Raw genomic sequence first — 23,798 nt, forward strand, 5'->3', positions numbered from 1 at the left:
AATCATAGGGAATCTCTGGATCTATGAGCACCTAAGAATTTCCCTCCCTTAGTTTGTTATTTTCTCTAAATGATTATATAATACGTATGATTTTCTCCTTAGTTTAACAAAGTTTATATAAGTATTATTATCTCTCACGGTTTCCCATTTTCTAATATTTTTTTCCTGGGCTCGTTGCTGTCGTTGAATATCCAATTCAAATGGGACCAAACAATAACGCAAGACCGTATATAGGTCAGCCTTTTCTGCATACTCAAAGGACCCACCACCCCATAAGAATGCACCTTCTAGCCCCGGCAACGCGTGCTTCCACTCCACGTCCATTTCCATGTCCTCTTTTTTTTATTATTTTTCTTCTATTCTATACTGTATATATTATATATTTTTTTAGCTAGAGGGATCTAGGATTTTTTATTTACCACTCCAGTTGCATATTATATTATTAATAATATATATAACCTATAATATTGATGCGATGATATAAGGTCTCACGGTATTTCACATGTGAGAAAATAATATATTGGGAGAAAGATAATCACATATTAAAATCGAGATTAGTCACTAATATAGTGACACACGTTCGTCTCCGAGCATAAAAAAATGTTAATAATCATGCACATACATTTCTAAGAGAGAAGAAGCTTAGCCTCACAAGCATGTGTGTGGTCATCTTGATAAGGACGAGGGTACTACACAATACACATGGATATAATTCTAATCCAATACGTATTATTATGCTTCTTATGTTATTATATGGATTAGCGTACATATATACCCGTAACGTATGCACATCCGTTTGTAAATTAAAATGCATAAAGGGAGCACAACCATGCATTAATATTATTACACTAACATATATCACACCCACATGGCCAGTTAACATCTATAATCATTGCCACGGGTCTTCCCTGCTGAAAAACCCATCAAATAGCATATTGCACCACCTATTTTTTGGCATAGTACAGGTACGAAACATCCATCATAATTGATGATTCACTGTTTGCTCCATCAATGCCATAGAACCGAACAAAAGAATTAAGGAAGGGATAAACCCATGATTTTGTGTCCCCTTTTTTTTTAATGTGTGAAAACTGAAACACCTATGGTTGGATTTGAGATCCTGAGGCCAGTTTCTAGCCTGGACAACTACGAGATATACCCACTTATCGTACGGTCAGGATCCAACGGTCGGCGGCAGAGAAGATGCCACCTTAAGCTCCCTCACATTATAGGCACGCTTACTAGTTAACCTGTGGATCAACTAACATGAAATTGTTTCAATTTAATTAAAAGTCTCAAGTTCATGTTTTAGATGTGCTACCTTAAATACTCAAAATAGGAGTTTTGTCATCTATTATGATCCTATCAAGTTGGAACAATATTTCGTTCAATGAAAAATACATGTAGTGTAGAAAAGAAAAGAAAAACATTATAGGCACGCTTCAATTATAGAATAATAACATAATATAATGGGTGCAATTTGAGACCAACTATTTTATGATGTAGAAATTTTAGGTGCATGTGATTCACCCTCAGCAGGCTATGTATGCTATGTTGTTCTGTTGATGATTTGTCTTGAGCAAACCAAGTCCTTGTGATCCTCAACAATTATATTAATTTTTAAAATAGTGCTATTAATACCTGTATTTGTTTATCTGTTCTCCTTTCCTTACTCCGAATTTAATATATCTGCATTGCTGGACCTGTCTCAGGCATCTCGTCCACAAAACTTGAATCACATTGGTCAAGGCACTGGGATTTGTTTGGCATGCCTCTAACCTAATGCAATACACCTTGGTTTCCGTGTCCTTAAGAGAAAGAATCTTAAATTCCACAACAGTTCTGTTATATCTGTAGTAGTCTTCTATTTAATCCCCAACAGTATATACTGACGACCCTGATGGGGAATGTGAGAGCATATTAGCAGAGTCTTTCATCAAATTAAACAAGGTTGTCGCTTAAGTTGTGTTGAAAGGAAAAAGAGTTTCTTTTCTTGCCTTTCCTTCTGAGATCTCCTTTTGTTCTCTTGTCTTCTTGTTCAGAAGAAAATTGTGTGGTGTGCTCACCTAATTGAATTGTGACAGGTTAGAACCTATATTCTATTTCTCATAATTTTTTGCATGCTTTGGATTAATTCAGTGTTTTCCTATCTCTTAATTAACTTATGTTTGGTTCTAGGAATGATCTCAAAAACGAAATCCACTTGATGTTCTTGATAAGCATTTTTTTTTTTTGTTAAATTACTAGTTGATTTTTGAAACTGATACACACACATGACACACCCCTTCTTCCCTTTTAGCCAGCAAATTTTGTTTCATATTCTATGTCATTGTTGTGTTTTTTTGGAGGGTGGGGCAGGGTTAGCATAACTTTAGTGAGGGTGCTACAAAGTTTCTCTATTGAGAATTGACGGTGATATGTTTATATGTGTTTGGAATTTATATCATGTCATTGTTGTGATACTTTGGTGTTAAGTTGCTATATTAGATAATAGAGTGAGAATAAAACAAACAAATATAGAATCCTCAAGAAATTGTTCTGAAAGGTAAGAGTGTTTGCTATCTTATGCATGAGGATATGCTTTGCTTTGGCATCATGCCGGGCCTATGTTGAGAAACATAGTACATTCTAAAAGATTACACAAAAACTTAGCCTAAATCATTCACCCTTTTAAATCTCTAGAGTAATAGAGATGGATGTCTGCAGATAGTGTAACAAAGGAAGAAAAAAAAAATTATGCTACAGATTCCGTGAATGAGAGAGAAACTGATAAAGGAAAGTGCAAGGGTTAAAAAAACAAGTTGATGGGGGCTTTTCCTTATGGCCCTAACTATAATGATATTGCGTCTCCAAGCATTCTTTTTTAAACTTGGTATATGAAAAGAAGAGAAAAAATGTTTCCTTGGTCGTGCATTTAAATATTGCAATAATTGAACGGATAGCATGAATAATGACATCATGCGTGTGTATGTATGAGAAGTTATAATTATGATAGGAAAATTCAACTGCTAAAGGTGTCGGGAGATATTTTTTCTTTTTTTACTGGGGTTCAGTCGAATGTGGTCCAAAGTTTTTAAAGGAGAGGAAGCAAAGGAACAGACTAATTATACTAAAAGGAAGTTGATGCCATCATTTTGTATTAGTGTCTCAATGTCATTGTAACCATGCTTTCATTGAACCACCTTATTTTCTATATAAAAGCTTTTCAGTTTTCAATTTTTCATCCTATCCTGTCTGAATTTTCTCTCTTAATATATATAACTTACATATGAAGGTAGAGTGATATCATGAAGAAGCAAGTCTGAGTACAAGTTTCATAAAAAGAGGAGTTACCTTTGTATCACTAGTTCAAAGTTCACCTTCTCAGAAGCTACATAGATACACTGATGGAGAAGCTTGTAAGGTCCTGTGACAAAGAATATATGAGGATGGCCATGTTAAAACACGAAGAAACTTTCAAAGAGCAGGTACTTCTTCTCTTTCTATATTCCTTCAGAATATTCTTCCTCAATCAGGATTACTAGAGCCTGAAATTCATGAGAATGTTTTTCACAGGTATATGAGCTTCATCGTTTGTACCAAATTCAGAAGATACTGATGCAAAACATGGATGCCAGAAGAGGAATTGAAGTGACCAAAGAAGAATGGTACTTCAAGAATGCGATCGGTTTAACTTGCAAAGGGGCACAAGAAAAGCCTCAAATGAAAATCGACCTCGAAAGGCCTGCAGAGGAGCACATTGCAGAATCAGAAGATGGGGTGCTAGAGGTCATAGATGAGACTGAGATTGAGCTGACATTAGCCCCCTCAAGTTACAACCGTAGGAAGAAAGTCGAGACACCGCTAACTTCAGATTCAGGACACAGCTTGTCTTCTTCTTCTAGTGGATCCAGCCATGTAAACAAGACAAGATGTCATGGCACTCACACAACAAGAGAAAACTCAAGTGGAAGCATAATTCGCCTCGTCGAGGTGCCGGGTTCTACCCCAGCATACCAAAGTGGAATTAGAAACAGTTTTGATATTGAAGAACAATTAAGACAAGAGAGATTAAAACAGTCACCTTGGCTTTTCCAAGTGTTGAATCTGAACATGACTTGAAAGAAAAAAGAAAAAATCTTATGGCCAATGTGATATATTCTAAGTTTCTGTTTTATGAGTTAAGACTAACTTTGTGGATGATGTTTGTGTTGAATGTTCAGCCAAATTATTGAGTGTGATAGGATTTGATATGTCTATCATGAGATCAGTTTTTTCCCCAGGCACACAAACCCGTCACTATTCACAATACACATGCCACTGATATTTCTTTGGTCCTGCAGTTTCTCACATTCCTTGCCACTAAAAACCATACAATCATCCTTTCAGACATTGCCAAGGACAACTATGTAGAGTTTATTAAAATCAACAGTTTATCACTTTCTCTGAATGGCTATGAGATATTTCATTTTAACAGGATTCCCACCATCCAATTCAGCCTTTTAACAAAGAAACATTAGATACCAATTTTTCCATAAAATGACAAAAAAAAACTGCCTATCCTAATTCCCAACAGAAAGTGAATCGTTTCTCCAAATAAATCGCGATCTTGAAGGAGAGTGTGTGGATGGTTCTTTCATTCTTTGCATCTGGCATAAATTTTGGGTATGAGAGATCAATGCAAACAGCCAAAATCATTTGATAATATTGTTATTTTACTAACCTAAACACATTAAGTAGGTTAACAATTTTTTTATTCTCTTTCCGCTGTGATTTATTTTCCACCTATCATTCACATAGTAACCAACAAGAAGTTGGAGATCTAGTTCCTGTCTGCCATCAGATAGACATCAGATTGTCCAGCTAATATTTAAACATCCTTTTAACATAGTTTAGGTTAGGTCTGTCCCAAAACATGTATAACTTATAACTACATTTAATGCCTTTAGAATGTGCATGAATCAAACCTAAACCATGATCTATTTTTCTTGTTAGATGATTAGGCTCAGATATCACCACGGACACTGCTAGGCTGTCACATGAACCACATTACCTTTTCCAAAAGCCTTTTTTATCTCCAAAGGACTCAATAATTCAAAGACAGACCCCACTAACTGCTGTTACCAGATGTTGTATTCTTCCAGGGATCTTATGGTCGTTGGAAAGATGTAGCGTCTGTGTCGCTGTACTGTTACAAGTTGACCCGCCTAATTTTCATGGACACATTCATAAATCTAATAAAATTGTACTTTCCTTGTATTCACTCTAATAACCCTTTTTTCATATTTTTATTTTTTATTTTCTTCCTGGTATGTTGAAATTGTAAGCAAAAAACGGGTTACTTGTCTTTCCCTCATGTGTTAATGATAGGGACCTTACCAAAATTTAACTTTTATGCATGTGGAGATATTAAAACTTACAATTTTCTCGTATATCTGACAACTATAGAGACTAAGTAAATAGTTTAACATTAAAAATCTAAGAGATACAAGTGACCCCAAGTTTATGAGGCCAAAAATTATAGAACTCATAGAACAAGATACGACTTCCTTAAAAATATCTCACTATATTGATATGAAAAAGATGCAGAACATGTACATGATGCACTTATTTGTACTAACTATTAAGCACTAACAACAAGCAGCTAATCATAATAAACAGAATGATTAACTAAATTAATTAACTCTAACAGAATTTTACTCAATATTAACATTTAACTTTATAAATATTTGAATAGTCAGCAAGAAGCTATGTAGTTTTAAATACGACAGAACAAAATGAAATTCCACTACTTGGTCAAATTACGCTTTCATTTGTTGTTTGAAAGAACGCATATGCTGTCATGTAAGATTTTATACTGATTTATATTTTATGCACATGATTGATAAGAACAGCAACGATTTTTCCAATGACAACCTATGATAAATTATTAATTCTATTTTTCTTGTAATTATAGAGCATCTATGTCGCCTTAGGATGCAATGCAATCAGAAGTTCTGTATTACTTTTGGTTTTAACCAACCTTTACAAATTACATATTGAAGTTATTATTGGACTTAAGCATAATGAAAATATAATCTACACAAGTATCACAGTGAAGTAAAACTAATCCTGTTTACAAGCCTCGGAAAACACAAAGATGGAACTTGTACCCTGCAAACATAATGGTCTTAGGATATGGAATGGCGTCGATTCTTATCGGGTTTTACGTGACCTTTGAGAAGAGTTGTGGCAGCATTGCCACGTGAAAAAGGAGAAAGACGACCAAGCTTTTTGGACACAGAGTTTATGAATGATTTTCTAGGCAGAGGAGGCTTATCAGCGGAGGGCGAAGCAAATATCACAGGACTACTTGATGCTGATCTAATGGAAGTTCTCTCAATCTCTTTTAGTTTCATTTTCAATTTCACTATCTCTAGTTTCAGGTCTTCGTTTTCTCTTCGCAAGATGGAGAGCTCGTTGGACACCAGATTAAGCTCGTTGGGAGATGAATTTACCTTGTCGCGGAAGTTAGGAGAATCCCAGCCTGCATTGCCATCCATGGAATCGCGAAGACGTTGCTGTTCGTAGTAGAGAACTTGAACAACCATTTGAACTGGAAGCCTGTCATTTTGAGCAGCATGTGCACACGCCTCTCGTGATAACTTCTGGCAGTCCATCACGCTGCACACTTTCTTTTTCTCCATGTCGCTTAGAACAGGATGAGCCTGAGAGTTTTCAATTTCTACTTTATCAGCAGTATCCGTTTTAAACTCGCGTGTAATTACATAAGACGAATATTAGAGTTAAATCCTTGAATTCAATGACAATACTATTGTAAGTTCAATGTGGCAAATAAGAGATTGTTTAAGCTTTATCCCAAATGAGGTTAAACAGCCTATTGTAGACAATTGATAGAATTAATTATGTACTTTAAGATGATTGGTACAATTTTCTCGATTAACTAATTATCTACCTTGGGGTTGTTTAATCCAGTTTTTACTTGGGTTAAGTTAGATAACCCTGGCAAATCAACTGAGATGAAATCAAAATCTAAAGCTAATTCAAATGTGGTGAAGCCTGAGTGTATGTGCATTGTAGAAGACAGAAATCTAACGTTGTTTTGCAAAATACTAAAACGTGGTTGTAGTTCCTGTTCCAATAGAAAAGAAATCACCTTTCTCAGTTTTTGATCCCCTCCATGTTCCTCCAATTAAAAAACATGTCATTACCAAAATAACCTTCTAATTAGAGAAACAGAAAAAGGGACATGAAAGAGAGACAGGTGATCTGCGTACAACATAAAAGTTGGATTTGTCTCCCTTAAAATGAGAAAGGATAAAGTAATAATCGTAAATGTTGATGAAAAAATCAATAACTGATATTTTAACACATATGAACATAATATCAATGGTTGAGTTGGATTTAATAAAAATTATATCAATTGGAGGAAATAAGTTTCTATTAGCACTAGTGAGTGTTAGTTTTAGAACCTCACCTTAAGATAGATGTCTATGGCTCTATACATCCCATCTTCTGTTGGTCTTGATTGTTCAGGAATTAGTTCAGCGACAGTGATGAATTTTGAAACAGCTAAATTTCTGTCTGTGGCTATCTCAGCAAGGTAGTTCTCCATCAACTTTCCAACCCTATAAACATCACTTTGGGGAGGAGAAAAACATTCATCATCTGCATTATATGGTGAACGATCTTCCTTTTCAGATTGTAGGAAATTCATCATGATTCGCTGCACCGTATCTACATCAAACAATGTGTCCCCAGTGAAAGAATAAGAAGGAATTAGAAGATCATCTAAAACAGCTTGTCCTAACTGCAGGGCCATCCTCTTTTCCAAATCAAGTCTGCAAGCAACCGTTGTCTCAAGATATATTGCTGCCCTTAGCAACATAGAAAGAAAGCTCACTGACATTGCATTCTTCTCCCTTGGCAGAAGGCTCACTAGTGTCTCTAAAACAACCCTCTTTTCATGCTCTTCTTGTGCTTCAACTTCAATCTTCTTCCTACCCTTTCCAAATATCTCCTACTCCACCAAAAGAATGTTTCATGATTCACTGTGTATTTTGATTAACTGTGGTAATTAATCATTATTATTGGTTAAAATTAATTATAGACATTATGTTTTAGCTTTAGATATATTATGTTATATAAAAAGTAATTTTAAGATAATTAATTATGTTTAAACTCTTTGAAGTACTAATATAATTTTCATATGTTGGCAGTGCAAAATAATTTACAACGTCAATTAATTAAAATTCATCTAAAGTTAAAATTTTAAATTAATTATTATAAAATTTAATAAACTTATCATACTATACATGATAATTTGGTAGTATAAAAAGTCTTTGCAGTAAGAATATTTAGAAAAGATACACAACTATTTATAAAAGTTGATTTTGTATTTGAAACAATTATTTGTTAAAGGTAATCACAAGAGTGAATCTTTTCAATGCACAAAGTCAATAATACATCAAACCATGTCTATTTGTATGTTTAAATCTTTTGGGTAAGGGGTCTTAGTCTTACCAAACCTCGCAGAGATTTCTGTGCATAGAGCATAATGATGGGGCCAAGAGCAAACTGTTTAAACCCTCTGGCCATCATTGCAATCAGAACTCTTTGAAAGATGTCAATTCTGAGAACTGTGAGATCCTCAGCCCACCAATGAACCACTGGCCTTTGGTGAGAAGCCATGCCATCAGTACCAATAATGTCACCTCTCATAGGTGAACAGAATTGAGTCTCCTTGGAGGCTATGAATGCAATAGCATCTATGCATCTACTCACCAGTTTTGCCTTCTCTGCAATCGGAAGGAAGCGTTCCGACATGTGTAAGATTGACACAGCCCCTGAAATAGTCTTGAGTGCCACTTCATTCAAGTAAGAATCAGCCCTTCCCACCAAATTTCCAACTGAGTAATCCTCTGTCATGTCAAGATACTCTGCCACGCAACGAAGCGTAGCAATGTTTTCGACGCTTATTTCGAAGTTTATCCCGTAGCAGAATTTTGTTGCCAGTTCAAATGCTTCTGCTCCACCAGGGACATCATAGAGTTCAATGAATGAAACATCATCACTTGATTCTGATACCAGTTTCCCTATGTATCCACTCTTGGAAACTAATGGAAACTGCAAATTGAATTACAAGATATGAAGAACAAATTCAATGATGATTGAAGCCCAAATTAACAATTATTAATCTAAGTGTTATGTTTGTAGATAAAAAAAGAATAGAATTGGCTGGAAAATATTAAGCAAGTAACAGTTGCTTGACAATTGCCAAGAAATAGAAATCGTTACTCTCCATTTAATGATCCTAAGATTAATAATTTAATATATGCTGCAAAGGGTTCGTGTTTGAATTGGTTCAGTACCTTATGTAACGAAAAGGAAACTTCGCCAACTTGAACGGTGACATCACTTAGAATCTCATGAGAGTAAGCCCTGCAATCAAATAGTTCAAGTCACGAGTTTTCAATATTTTTCTTTAGAAAATGTGCGTTACATAAGAAAGTTGGGAGCGTTTGTTATAAAGAAGGAGTTTTAGAAGATGAGAAACATACCATTCACTTGCTCTCTTCATGGCACTAGAAATAATAAGCTCCTAATCCTTTCGGAGACAAATCACTAGCAGCTGTCGTAGATTATTTCTCTTGTCACCACCGACCATGTCAGAGACAGAATTCTAGGTGGTTATAGTTTCTTTACCGTACGGTTGACGATGAAGCACAAAGAAAGGTATAGCACAAATATTAAGACAGTTAAAAGCTCTTTATATATTATATAAAGGGTAAGGGATCAAAGTGCTTAATTTATATTATATCCCTTTGAAATATTATTCGAATGAGAAGCTCCATGGATAATAATGAGGGGAGTTAGGACCTGAAGGTCATGAAACAAATGATTAACATTTTATGAAATCCCAAAGTAGGGTCTTGTTGCATGCAATAAAGTTAACTCAACTGAGGGCACGGCGAGTAATGTGTATTAGTGTTACTTTGGACGTTATGAGTGGGAAGAGGGGCAAAAAAATAAGCGTGGAGATGTGTTTTTGTGGTGTGTGGTGTGTCCTTTAAGAGAGTGTAAAGGATGAGATAGTTGCATGTTGGTTGGCGTCTACCAGGGTCTGGTCTGCACTTTTTCTCCACATGGAAAGTCTCAACTCAAGCCACAACAAGGCTGTTTCATGAACACTTTCCTATCATGGCAAACGTACGTTTGAATCGAAGTTACAAATGTTATTTGAGTTTTAATGCAAATCTAATAAATAAAAGTAAAATAAAAATAAAAACAAGAGTCTTTTTCCTTTGATAAAAATATTTTTATCTCAAAAATACTTTTTTTACCTTAGAAATCAGACATGCACTGGAATATTGTTGGGGCTTTAAGATGTGTTGATTAATAATTAAAGTTCTATGCTTATATGTATGCTGGGAAAATATTTTGTTAGAAAAGGTGAAGTCTAATTATTGTAGTGATTTTTACTTCTTCAAAGAGATCAGTCTTCACCTTTATTAATTCATGATATCTTTGTACTACTGTTGTAGATAAAAAAAAATTTAAAAAAATGTTGTGACCAAAAACAGAAAAAATTATTGCCTAAAAAGAGTAAATTAAAACAAATTGTGCTACACGGAAATGCAAAAGTAAACATACTTGTTGATCCAAAATTATCAAAACGGCCAAAGGAGAAAATGGTTGAAGTTGAACAACCACGATTAATATTAATCACATCCTAGGCCAATTTCTTTTTATCTGACGTTGATTTTAATTTGACAATGCGGATTCTCCTTTACACTACTATTGAATTACTTTTTTCTGCTCTATGTTTGGTTAAGAAGAAATAACATGAAAGGAGAGGAGAGATGAGAAAAGAAATTACATACTTTGTATTTTTTTACCTATATGCTCACTAAGTCACCCATATACAGGGTTGACCCAAGGAGATAAGGCTACTAATAAGAAATTATTTACTAGTAATAATTTTTTATAAAACAAAAACATTACCTGTTACCAAAAAGACTTAACATCTAACTAAAGTAAAATATATATATATATATATATATATATATATATATATATATATATATATATATATATATATATATATTTTGTTTGTTTCAAGTCTCACTATTCGGCTGGCATTGCCCAGGGAAGTTACAATTTTTTAGTTCAGTCATTTTGTCAGTCATAATTATTATCTCTACTCATGATCATTATGGTTATTATCCTTGTTATTATAAATATTACTTTTATCATTATCGTTATTATTTTCATTGTGACCAACCTCATGTTCCTATTTCTCATTGTAAATATTAGTGTTATTAAATCCGGTTCGGACCAGGAACCGAACGCAAAGCCGGGTAGGTTGAGCTTTTCGATCGGTTATGTTTTCCGCTCGGTGACACGTCACCGAACCGGCCAAAAATCGGATTAAACCGGTAAATTTCGCTCGACTTGGACCGGTCCAAAATCACCTAAAAAGTTTTCAGGCTAAATCGTGTTCACTATTTTGCATTCCAATAAAGTCATACCTGCAACTCTGCAACAGCAGTGAGCAGTCAAGTCACACACTCACACCTGCAGATTGCATTTTCTCTCACATATTTTTCTTAATTAAATTAAAAAAACACACATATAGGGTTCCAATCCAACCCCTAGCATTCTCTCCGAGAAGTGGGCTTTGAGCTTACCATTGTGTCATGCTACATGTTGTGATATATAATAAATACACACATAATATATATATATATATATATATATATATATATATATATATATATAAAAAGTAATTTACGTATATATACATATAAATTTATAAATGTATGTATATTGATATTAACTATTACAATTTATACCCGTCTTGTCAGGTATATTATATATTTCAGTTTTTATTTTTTTAGTTTATCACGACAATAATTTTAAATTTGAAGTATGAATTAATTACATTTTGATAATTATATTATATTTTTTATTGTTTTATTATTTATCAGGTTAATTGATTCAATAAGTGACCAGTTAAATCATTAATTCATTAACCCAATATCTGGATTGGATTGATGATCAAATTAATTTTTATAATACTAATAACTATCATTATCATTATTATCATTATCATTTTTGATCTCACTTTATAGTTACTTGTAGATGAATATATTTTAGCCCAATTCAAGTTAACTCACCCTCAACAACTCATAATTGGAGGTGTAAAAATAAAAGACTAAATCACTTATTTGGTCATTTATTTTTTTTCCAGTTTAATTCTTTTTTTTTAATTCAATTTGATATTTTATTTTATTTTTTTGGTTCAATTTAGTTTCTATCTCTTAAAAAGGTTTATTTGGTCCATTATCTTTTTTTTTTTCATTTTGATCTTTTATCTTATTTTTTTTTCAATTTAATCTTTCAATCTATTTACGATTGACTTTGTTAATTAATTAAAAATAAATTTTTTTAGTTTAATTTTCTCCCCTTCCCTACCAATTCATTTTTAACAAAAAATAATTCATTCTTAAATAATAAACGACATTAATCTTAAATGGATTAAATGATTAAATTGAACCAGAAAAATAAAATAAAATACCAAAATAAAGTTTTTAAAAGACAAAGAATTAAATTGAATCAAAAAATAAGATAAATGATTAAATTAAACTTTTTAAAAGATAAAAATTCAAACTGAATGAAAAAACAAGATAAAAAACCCAAATAAATAATTTGGTCAAAATAAAATTAGTAACATAATTTAAAACTATAATTTTACACTCTAATTCTTTATCCAACTCAACCATAAAAACCATAATTCTTAACCAATTTCAATTCTATCAACCAATAATGTACATCATTTGTAATTAAGAAAATTCTATTCTGTATTAATAACTTGTTAAAATACATCTCTTTTACATTTATATTAATTTATTGACTATGTAATCTGTAGATTAACTAAATCTATGAAAGAACTTATCATAATTTGGGAAGACCAGCAATCTCCTCTATCACCTCCATTTACATCTATAAGAAATATCCTTCCATTGACACCTGGGTATTGTTATAAAAGCAGTAGCAGGATATGGAAGATTCCAATATAATGAAAGGCTAGCTCATGTACCAATCAAAGGCATTTTCTATCATCTTGCTCCCTCATCGTGTATAATAAGCCAATAACTGTCCCTTTTAGAATGCAGACTCATCATCAGACAGAAAGATCATTCATATAAATCCATTTCAGTACCAAATGAGTTCTTTATGGATCTTTTCCTTGGATTGGCTATCCAAATAATGAAACACATAAATCTTATGGCCACCCGTCAAATTAGAGGATACCCTACAACACCACACCATTGCTATTATTTTGGTTTCAAATCGATCTATCCACTGCTTCTTATACTTCTCGTTAACCACTAAGCAACGAATGTAAATAAAAAGCATAAACGACCCAAGTGCATGCCTTAAAGTAACTGGCCATGCTTGTCGGATTGCTTACATGTGGTGTGTGAGATCCAAATTAATAGTCTCAGTAATTTACACAATCAGATATCAATATGATATAATAAACGATCATAAACAATTACTGCAGCAATATCCGTGTCCGTCGAACAATTATATTGTTGGCCCTAATCTTATGCCAGAAAATCTCTTCTTTCTGATATTACCTAATTTACAATTTTTTCACTTCACATCTAATTTATTGCAAGTGTATTTTTAACTATTTTTGTCTTCGTAATTTTAAACGCATTGAATAAATTTTTAAGTTATTTGATATAGTACGCTGAACAAAAAATTATCCTTTCAAAACGATGAAATATTTCCTTGGTTAAACGATGAAATCTTTATACGTGATTCTTAATTTTATTTCAGTTTCAACCTAAAAAATATATTATTTCAGTTTCTAAATAAAAAAATATAATTCGGTCTTACACTTACACATTAAAGAACTACTACTCATCTTAGGTATATGACTAACAGAATAATGAGAATATATTGTAATTATAAATTTATTTGAAATCGTTAATTTTCATGTAAGAATTAATAAAAGGAGTATCATGATAAGGAAAAAAAAATTAAAAGTTTAATTTAACAGAGTTACATGGAATTATTCTCAATTTGGTGTTCTATGGATCGTTCATAATTGAGTAAAATTACTTACAGAAATCCAAATCACATGCAAATGAAAGGATATTGATCATCAACATAAATATTACTAGCTAGCATTTTTCCTCGGGCTTCATTGAAATTATATTTTTTACAATGATAAATATGGTGTTATAGAATATTTTTTTTTAATGTATTATATTTATTTATATTATAAAGCAAATATTGATCTACAAAATACAAACGTTATTTTTTCAATATTGATCTACAAAGCCAAAGCCATTGGCTTATATCAATGGTCAATGAGCATCAACCTTGGTGCTCTGAGTTGGAAATGCAACCACGACCATGAAAAACATTACTGTAAGTCAACACCTCATTCCACATAAAGTCATAAAGTCCTACCTAGTGGCAATTGTAACGAGGCTTTTAAGGCCTGCACCCTTTTTTGCTTCATGTACCCCAAATATTATAATATCCCCAAAGTGCCCTTCTGTTATAAAAACTTTTTTCTTTCTCCTATTTTTGCTTATTCTTCACACCTCTTGTGCCTAGCCCTCCTTTGTTCTTTTTCAACTTTGATCTATCTTGGTTGTTCAACCTCCATTAGTCTCCATTCTTGTTTGTTCAACCTTCAATTTTGATTTTGCGTAGGTGTCATATGATCATTCTGGATTAGGTGATCCATTTGTTAAAAAAATTATGAATTCCATAATAACCATTTTAGAGGACTATTTTTTGGCTTTTGGAAAAAAAATCCATAACAATGTCTAATGCATTCCAAAAATAACGAATCTGGAATATACAACAACAAAATCCACCCTTATGAAACAATCTATCTCAGAATTATGAAAACATAATTCCAAATTAAGTAATCCAGAGCACAAGTTGTTTCCAGATTACCTAATCCAAAATTTTGTTTTCATAATCAAGATGCATCTTGTACGAATTGCATCTTGTACGAAATTCAAATTACCTAATCCAGAATCCTTTTACTAATCTGAATTTCTGAGTTTGATGCCATCAAATTTGAACCAGAAATTGCACTAGTTGAATCTATTTGTGCTTTAAGTACTTTAATTGCCATATACCTGATTTAAGTGATTAAGGCAAATATGTGAAGACCCACCCTCAAATCTCAAGATGAAATCCATCATACTAACACCACAATTGCTTCAAAGTGATGTTCAAAAATACTCGACCCACCATTTTCTTTTCATTATCAAATTTTCCTATACACCACATGTATGTTGGGTCATTGCTTCCTGTAGCTACGGTGTCGAAGCTGTAACAAGGAACGTGGGTGGCACCACCGCTCAAAGGGAAGTAGGAAAGTAGGGAGGGTGTGCTAGGGCTAAGACAAAAAAAGGTATTTTTGTCCCTTTAATTTCCTATGGGGGTGCAGGAAGGAAAAAGAAGGTGCAGAAAGTAAAAGTTGTATTTTATTTTCCTAAAAGCTCATAGTCCACACAACTTAACCCAATAGAAGCCCAATATGTTAACACACCTGAACCAGACTAAGCACCAACTTGAAGGGAGTGTCATTCATGTTTCTTCCAAGTCATCATCATCTCAATCGTATGGTCACCTTCATGCTTTGTTTAATCACGAGAGAGAAAAAGAATAGATGAAAATAGAAGAAAAAAATAAAATATGATGTTGGATTATTTGGTTTAAGAGAAATAAGTGAGAAAAAATGAAAAAAATGATAAAGTTATAAAAATATTGATATACCTTTTATCAATATATGTGTTTTTTTACCAAATGTGAGTCAGTTGTATTGGTCAAAAAAGACAAAAGATGGGTACAAACATAAATGTACACTCCTCACCTTTACCAAGACAAAAAAATTCAAGTATGGGAGCCAGCTTCACCAAATTAAATCCCTCACAAATCAACTCCACCAAACCAAAAAAAAAAAAAAAAAACTCATCGTCATCCATGGCCCTTCTCTCGTCACTGACAAACACAATGTCAAAGTGTATGTAGAAGCAAGTAAGAGGATTACATGCAATACGTCAATGACATCAACTAACCCAACCTCACTTAACCCATATCACTTAACGCTTATACATAATTATAAATAAGAGTCTTGATATTTGGACTTCCCATTATTTTAAACACCTCATTTTTTTTTTCTTTTTCTATCACATCATATTATTTATTAAACATATATTTTTCTATCTTTTTTCCTCTCTCTCTCTCTCTCTCTTTGCGACAACTAGCATTTGGGGTGCTTAAACATATTTTTCCAAATAATAAAAATCTTCATTGTTTAAGTATAAAGCATTTTCCCTCAAGTCCTATTGGCATCATTAGGATCTTCGTATTTGAGATATTGTCTGCTTAGACATTTAGTGGATTGTCACCATTTTATCCTTAGTAAAATGTGTCTTTATGGGTTGAGAGAAGAGAATGTTTATAAAGTTATACACAACCTTATGTCTCGATTCCTAAGTGATGTAAGACTTTGTGGCTACCGAAACAAGTTGAGTAAGATCATTGTGGTTGATAAAACTCTCCCTTTGACTATTTAACACAATTGTGTACTCAAGATTTGAATTTGAGACGATTGAGAGAACAACCTTACACCAATTGATGTTTTGATTGAGTGGTAATTGAAAAATGTTATCTTATTCAATTCGATGAATTTATTGAGGTTTGACAGAATTATGCTTGACTTCTTCCTTAACTATAATTTCTTATTTGTGAAAAATAATATAGTTCTTTTTTTTACGATAGATAAGAATGCTTTTGTAATTCCTTAACATTATAATTATATTTAAACAAGTGAAGATTAATTTGTTACATTTTAAAAATTTTGTTTAAATCACGTATCTCCCATGACATAGGATAATTACATTCCTAATTGAACAACGTGAGATTATTATGAATGACAATCTAGATAAGTTATGCTAGATGAATCCCTTCTAGTTAATAGGAATATTCATTATATTACTTTCTTTCAGGTAAGTAATGTTGAATATAAATCGACTCATTCAAATATGTTTTTCAAATAAAGTTCAAAATTGACAAATGTAAAACCAAGTGTATACTAGGTTGAGGTGTTAAAACGGGCTTGTCTAGCCTACCATAACTCACCTTATAAGCAAGGTAATCCAACTTGTCTCACTTTTTGTTGAGTCATGAAAATGTTGGTCCGAGCCACTACGGGTTGATGGGTTAAATGTATTCCTCACCAATTCATCTAAAATTAAAAAAATATTCAATAGAAAATTAACTTTTTTTAGAAAAATAAATTTAAACATTTAGCAAAACTTTGAATAATCAAGGATAGCATTTTTTTAAAACTTCATGAGTTTAAAAATAGAAAATATTAGTTAAATTAAATCTTTCAGTGTTCATACATCACACCTACAACAAGATATATCAACAAGCTAAAAAATATATTGGCATCGAATGGAAGCCAAATATCTATAATAATCATATGACTGTAAATTTATATTAAAAAAAACTTAAAAAATAAAAAAAATATTTCATTTTTATTATTTTATTTTTCCAAGTCTTGTAATCTACACCCTTTTTCGAGGTAATGGGTAATTGAGAGATTAGAAAGGGAGTACGGGGGTGTACTTAGGAAAACAGGAGTGCAAATAACAAGATCCTGATGGGCCCGGATTGACCCGCAGGTTTTTCCAGAGTACTAGTATATTGTGACACGTCGTCTCTAATCATCTCAAAACCCTGCAAGTAACAACACCATGGTATCGAATCCCAAGTCTCACTTCCACTCTAATGTTCATACCTCACCAATGGAACTCTCTTCTTCCTTCACACACTCCCACAACTTGTTCTCTTTCTCATCATCCCTCACTCCCACTCTTCGACGTCAAACCCTCCGCGTCTCCGCAGTAACCATAGACCCACCGCAAGAGCTTCCCAAGAACAGCCCCCAGCGTCTCCTTAAGGAGCTCGCCGAGCGCAAGCGCCCCTCCCCGCGAACCCCACGCGCTCCCCCGCGAAGATTCATCCTCACGCGCCCGCTAGACGACAAAAGAGTCGCGGACAGGTTCCTCAACAGCCCCCAGCTGGCGCTCAACACGTTTCCCTTGCTAAGCTCCTGCCTCCCCTTCTCCCCTCTGGATCACCTGGACAAGTCATGGATGGAGAATCACTTGATGGAAGCCAAGCAGGCGCTGGGGTACCCTCTGGAGCCCTCCCTCACCCTCGGGGACGATAGCGGCCCCGCCATGGAGCTGGACACGCTGCTCTACTTGGCGTTTCAGCATGAATCGTGTGAGCGGAGCCGGGCGCGGCACGTGCGCTTCGGCCACTCCAGGCTGTTTTTTCTTGGCCAGTATGTGCTGGAGCTGGCTTTGGCGGAGTATTTTTTGCAGAGGTATCCGAGGGAGTCGCCGGCGCCGATGAGGGAGCGGGTGTTCGAGTTGATTGGGAAGAGGAGCCTGCCCAGGTGGATTAAGGGTGCTGCTTTGCACAATTTGGTTTTCCCCTATGATGATATGGACAAGTTGGTTAGAAAGGAAAGGGAGGCTACTGTAAAGTAAGAACCTCTTTTATTTTTTTTTTTTGTTGTTGTTTTTTGTTATTTCCATACTATGAATGTGCTTCCATTTTAGGAGGATAGTGACGCTATTTAATTTTGCTCACTGTCTCTTAAAGTTATGAAATTATATCAATTAGAGTGTTGGATACCCATCGTTTTAGTTGCTAAGTTGATATATTTTTACTGTAGTTTAGGGACTAATTGGAAGGATTTTTCAATACAATGAAATGCGGGGGATAGTGATGCTTGTGAACTTTGATTACTGTCATGAGCCTTTTCTTTAAAGTTGCTTCATGTTTTGAAACTATGTTAGGAATTGTAGTTCATATATCTGCTTTACAATACGATATGCTCACTTTTAAGGAATAAAAATATTTTAGAAAATGTAAACATGCCTTCATTCCTGGGGTATAGGTCTTTTCTTGGTATGAGTTTACATGTATCCTCTATGAGAGATAAACCATGTTCGAGCCAGTAGAACTACTATTATGGGTGACAGAGTTATCTCCTCTCTCAGTATTTAATGCAACTGTATGACTAGGCTTGAACTTGAAAGTATTCTAGGGGGAGGTCTGCTGTGATGTATTTATGTTAGCACATGGATATGGGGTTCGTTTGGTTGGAGTCACCTGACCGGCCAAACTGAATTGATTAATTGGATTAACACATTGTGTTTTTAGTTGCTTTTAAGTTCCTAACCCCCTCTTCTCATATGGTATAATGTTATTCTTTTAAACAATAATAGGGTAGGGGATTTGGTTTTGAAAATTTTGGTGGTGTTATTTTTTATTCAAACTGAATACCTGCCTGGCAAATTTGGACATAGATGCTTGTACGTTGAGGCATGCTCTCTGGCTCAACATTGTGTTTCTCCTTATTCCTAATCCTCCATAATGTGTGCCATTTGTTTGTGATATTAAGATGTGTAAATATTTTTTAGATCAATGAGTTTTGCTTTTGATGCTAGGTTCCTTTGGAGACTAAGCTGTTAAGATTCATGAATAATAATAATAATAATAATAACATGAGTGGCTTACTGTCAAAGGGAACTCTAGGAAAGAAAAGAGAAAGAATTGCTCATTGTCCTCTCATGATGATATATTTTTTGTTGTTTTAATCCATTTACTGTAGAACGACCTTAATCAATGAAGTGTGTCCCTGCCAATAACCTATTTCTTAAATTATTGTTTTCTTTATTTGCTATATTATGTTGGCAGGTCTGTATTTTGGGCCTTGTTTGGGGCAATCTATCTTTGTTTTGGTATGCCAGAAGTGTATCGTGTTCTTTTTGAAGTCTTTGGAATGGATCCAGATGCTGAGGATTGCCAGCCCAAATTGCGTAGGCAACTTGAAGATATAGATCATGTATCTGCCGAGTTTGAAGGCAAGATAAGCTGGCAAGATATGGTTGTGTATAAGGCAAGATCCTCATGTATTCTGTCATTGTAATATTTGTTTCAAAAAACATAGCTCTTAATGAAAGGAACTAAATATTGTGGACTATGGTTGTCAAACCTAATCTTCCTTCACTATAAATTCAAAATTGTTTTTCTGCTTATTGCGAGTTGTGCATGCAAAACTCCTGTTGTACAATATAATTTGCATGTGTTATTATTTGAAGAACAGCGATGATGTTTACTGCTCTGCATTCAGCCTCCTGCAGATGCCTTGTTTGCACATCCACGGCTGTTCAGAGCTTGTGTTCCTCCAGGCATGCATCGGTTTAGAGGAAATTTATGGGATTATGATTGCAGACCCCAGATTATGCGAGTCCTTGGATATCCATTAAAAATGACAGATAGAATTCCCGAAATTACTAAAGCCAGGAACATAGAGCTTGATCTTGGGTTGCAGGTACCTCTATTATTTCCTCTCATTCTGCTTTTCATTTTTCCTTATCAGGCTATCACATTGACTTGATGTCCGAGGGTTATGGAATAGGGATATCTTTGATGCAACTCTGAACAAATAAATAACCATGCATACTTCTATTGTTCCCATCCTTGGGTTCAATATTCATATTAAAATGGCCATGAAAGTTGTTTAATGACAATTAATGTTGTCAGAAGAGGGGTTTTTATTTAACCTGTTGTGATACTTGCCTGTGATTCAGTGGAAATGGGGAAAGTAAATACAAAAAGTATTCTGAGGTATTGCTACAACACAATTGATAATGAATTATTCCTGATAAATGGATCACTTCGGTTTGTTTGTTGGCTGTTTTAGGTATTTTTTTATGGCTCTACTGTACTTGGGTTGTCTATGCACAGTTTACCTCATTAAATCAAAGATCATCTTAAAACCATCCAAATATTTATCATGTTAATACTTAATAGTTTAATTAAAAAATGTTCAATGCATTTTACAACTTTCTTAAATCTCCCTAGAACCTTCCTTGGAAAACATGAAGTCAGTAGATCAGCTTGGATGTTCCCTAGCTCCTGTTCTGTTCTGTTCTGAGTTTGATGCTATCGAATTTCTTGTTGATTTTCAGCTATGTTTCTTGCATCCGTCAAAGTACAAATTTGATCATCCTCGATTTTGCTATGAGAGATTAGAATACCTTGGCCAAAAGATACAGGTACTATTCTTTCTATTCATTGTACTAATATTTGATTACCTTTATGGAATGAAACTCTTGTTTAATTCAGAAATATATCATATAAAAGTTTTCTCATGTCTTCTACGCAGCATACTGTATAATTTTTCATTTTTGAAATTTTTACAGGATTTGGTAATGGCTGAAAGATTGTTGATGAAACATTTAGATGCTCCAGGGCTATGGTTACAAAATAGGCACCGCAGGTTTCTTATGAACAAGTATTGTGGAAGATATTTGAGGGCCAAAAATCTCCACCATTTTATTATATATAACGAAAAGGTTCAAGATGCATATCAGCGCGCCTATAGACTGAAATACCCAGTCACTACATCTGTTCAACAGGCCCTTCACGGACTTTCATATGCTGTTTATGGGAAACGTGATGTCAGACGTCTGATGTTTGAGGTCTTTGACTTTGAGCAAACCCAGCCTGAAGCAATGTAAATATGAAGAGACAATACAATAGTGACAAGGATACAAGAACTTTCCTTTTCCTCATATCCTTCGACCACCTTTCCCTTCTTCACATATCTCTTTCTTTCCATTTTAACCCTCTTGATCTAGGTTTTTACATATGATGATCTGATCCACCTTTTTTAATTGGTTTGCAAATTCTTTTGAAGTTGCTGTTGTATATATATTCATTGTATTCTATTAATTTTGAGGTCATGAGCCCTAGATTCCTAAAGTTGCATGGAGATGAGGATGTATTATGCGGATGTGTCTGGCTATATGTTGTTTTCCAATCACCAATAGCCAAGGAGTTTAATTGGTCAAGTAGGTGATTTTAGAATGATTATTGCCTAATACTTGCCTCATATAACAAAATTATGAGATGAAAATAAAATCAAAGTATTTGTTGTGCCTCTCCTAATCACTATAAACTAGTACCCCCCCCCCCCAAAAGAAAAAAATTACTCTTGAAGTCTATAATGTTGAGAATCATTTTCGTTGTCTTTTATAGTTCACCTTTATACTTTTCATAGTGATCATCATGCTACAATTGCATCTTATAGTTTGAGAAACAGTGGTCATCTTCAAAATTTCCAGTTTGGTTGATGAAATTCTGCAGGTAAGCTTTGGTTGATTGAAAAGCTTGCCCTTTTTTTAATAATGAATTCTGGTCCACATACATACGGTTGTACTTGTACATGTATGGGTCCATTGACACCAGGATTTCCATTAGCTGATTACTGCTTTCCAATGTTTCTGCTTATTGTCATTTTTATAATATAATATTTGTATCGTTACAACCCCTAACTTGCACCAAAAGAATGTCGTGGTGCGTGGGAGAGGTTAAATGACCGGCAGAACTGGCTGCAACCAGGCTGGAACATAGTGAATGCTATTCATTGATTAGAAAATGCTTATTAAGTCCAAAAATAATTGACTTTCCAGTTCTCGTGTATTATCCTAGTCATGTTTTAGAATGCTTAAAATCCTAATCTGGCATGCAGACTAGAGACAGATCCATCTAGCTCAGTCTTACGTCTCTAAATAAGTATCATGCTTAGTTAAGTTACTAAAATGTTTATTCATACCAAGTCTTTTAACTTCATAATTATTGTAGGAAAATCTTAAATCCTAGATTACTATTAAGATTGATTTTCTTTTTTTTTTTTATTGTAGATTTATCAAGATATTTATAAATACATGGCGATTTGAGTGTGAGTGTTGATATTTCTGTGGTATTGTTTTAAAGGATGCAGGGTCCATTGCAGGCTTGGTTTGAAACGTAGGAACTTGTCCATTCTACCCTAAATGGACAGTTTGTAGGATATATTCAAAAAGGGGCAGCAACTTGTTACACGAGAACTTACTTTTAAGAGATGGTTTTCAATTCGTATTGCGCACTTGCTAGTTGCTACCATGCGCTCACATGAAAAGATCTATAATAGCATGTGTGAAATGAAGCTACTATAATTTTTTTGGTGCATAGCAGATATTTTATCGCTATATATTTTTAACTTGTTGATACAAAAGTCAACGTGTCATGGATAAAATTGACTTTTTAACTTTGGCTTGAAAATTGTCACAAGAACTTCTTTGTCTAACTTAGATGGTTAAATAAGATAATTCAGTTATTATAAATTTTCTTAAGTGTCTTTGATTCCTATCAATAAATAAAAAAAAATAGTAAGTTCATTTTTAAGTTTTTTAAAGTCAAGACAAAGAATAATTTGTTTAAACTAAAAGAGAAATTCTAATAATTTATTATTTTTAACGCACTTTTTTATCAACTAAAAATTATCTCATTTTATATTTAATAAATGAGTGTAATAATGTGTGAGGATTTAATGACTACGTAAATTTTTTTATTCTGTCAATATATAATTAATTTTCTCTTAATAAATCTCACTTAGATCATCGTACTAGAAAGAGTGTACTGGAAGCCTCTAAAATAAATTAATCAACATATTACATTTAAAAATGTTCTGCTGTACTGCTGCAGAACTCAACGTTTGTTTTTTATTCAAAATTAACATGATCGATCATATAAATATTTTTAGACATTGATATGGTTGTAAAATATTTAAGTCATGTTACACGTTGTATTCTGGATTTCTGATTGAATTGATACACTGCTCTAAGGAAACATTAGTGTCA

The 23,798-nt window shown here is 33.7% G+C and overlaps 3 protein-coding genes and 1 long non-coding RNA gene across 6 annotated transcripts; 2 read left to right on the forward strand and 2 right to left on the reverse strand.

Annotated features, from left to right (window-relative positions):
• Positions 1-954: 954 nt before the first annotated feature.
• LOC114412468 lies at positions 955-1,758 on the reverse strand. The gene is made up of 2 exons (XR_003666754.1): positions 1,642-1,758; positions 955-1,261 (listed from the first exon to the last, which is right to left on the reverse strand). It is a non-coding gene; the product is annotated as an uncharacterized LOC114412468 (long non-coding RNA).
• Positions 1,759-1,945: 187 nt separating this feature from the next.
• LOC114412467 lies at positions 1,946-4,236 on the forward strand. Of its 3 annotated transcripts, none has more exons than XM_028376379.1 (3): positions 1,946-2,084; positions 3,279-3,467; positions 3,556-4,236. In XM_028376379.1, the coding sequence occupies exons 2-3, from the start codon at positions 3,387-3,389 to the stop codon at positions 4,099-4,101; spliced, it is 627 nt and encodes a 208-aa protein (XP_028232180.1). In that variant the 5' UTR covers positions 1,946-2,084; positions 3,279-3,386; the 3' UTR covers positions 4,102-4,236. The 3 variants fall into 3 exon arrangements, with proteins under 3 accessions (XP_028232180.1, XP_028232178.1, XP_028232179.1); XM_028376377.1 differs by having other exon boundaries at positions 1,947-2,084; positions 3,275-3,467; XM_028376378.1 differs by lacking the exon at positions 1,946-2,084 and having other exon boundaries at positions 3,236-3,467.
• Positions 4,237-5,956: 1,720 nt separating this feature from the next.
• LOC114412469 (BTB/POZ domain-containing protein SR1IP1-like) lies at positions 5,957-9,986 on the reverse strand. The gene is made up of 5 exons (XM_028376380.1): positions 9,540-9,986; positions 9,351-9,420; positions 8,503-9,105; positions 7,457-7,999; positions 5,957-6,686 (listed from the first exon to the last, which is right to left on the reverse strand). Exons 1-5 carry the CDS (start codon positions 9,557-9,559, stop codon positions 6,150-6,152), a joined length of 1,773 nt encoding a protein of 590 aa, XP_028232181.1. The 5' UTR covers positions 9,560-9,986; the 3' UTR covers positions 5,957-6,149.
• A 7,789-nt stretch (positions 9,987-17,775) lies between these two features.
• Positions 17,776-21,984, forward strand: LOC114412470 (ribonuclease III domain-containing protein RNC1, chloroplastic-like). Its single transcript, XM_028376382.1, has 5 exons — positions 17,776-18,586; positions 19,807-20,008; positions 20,243-20,443; positions 21,084-21,170; positions 21,318-21,984. Exons 1-5 carry the CDS (start codon positions 17,787-17,789, stop codon positions 21,633-21,635), a joined length of 1,608 nt encoding a protein of 535 aa, XP_028232183.1. The 5' UTR covers positions 17,776-17,786; the 3' UTR covers positions 21,636-21,984.
• The last annotated feature ends 1,814 nt before the right edge of the window (positions 21,985-23,798 follow it).

This window comes from Glycine soja, chromosome 5 (assembly GCF_004193775.1).
Source record: "Glycine soja cultivar W05 chromosome 5, ASM419377v2, whole genome shotgun sequence".
NCBI lineage: Eukaryota > Viridiplantae > Streptophyta > Magnoliopsida > Fabales > Fabaceae > Glycine > Glycine soja.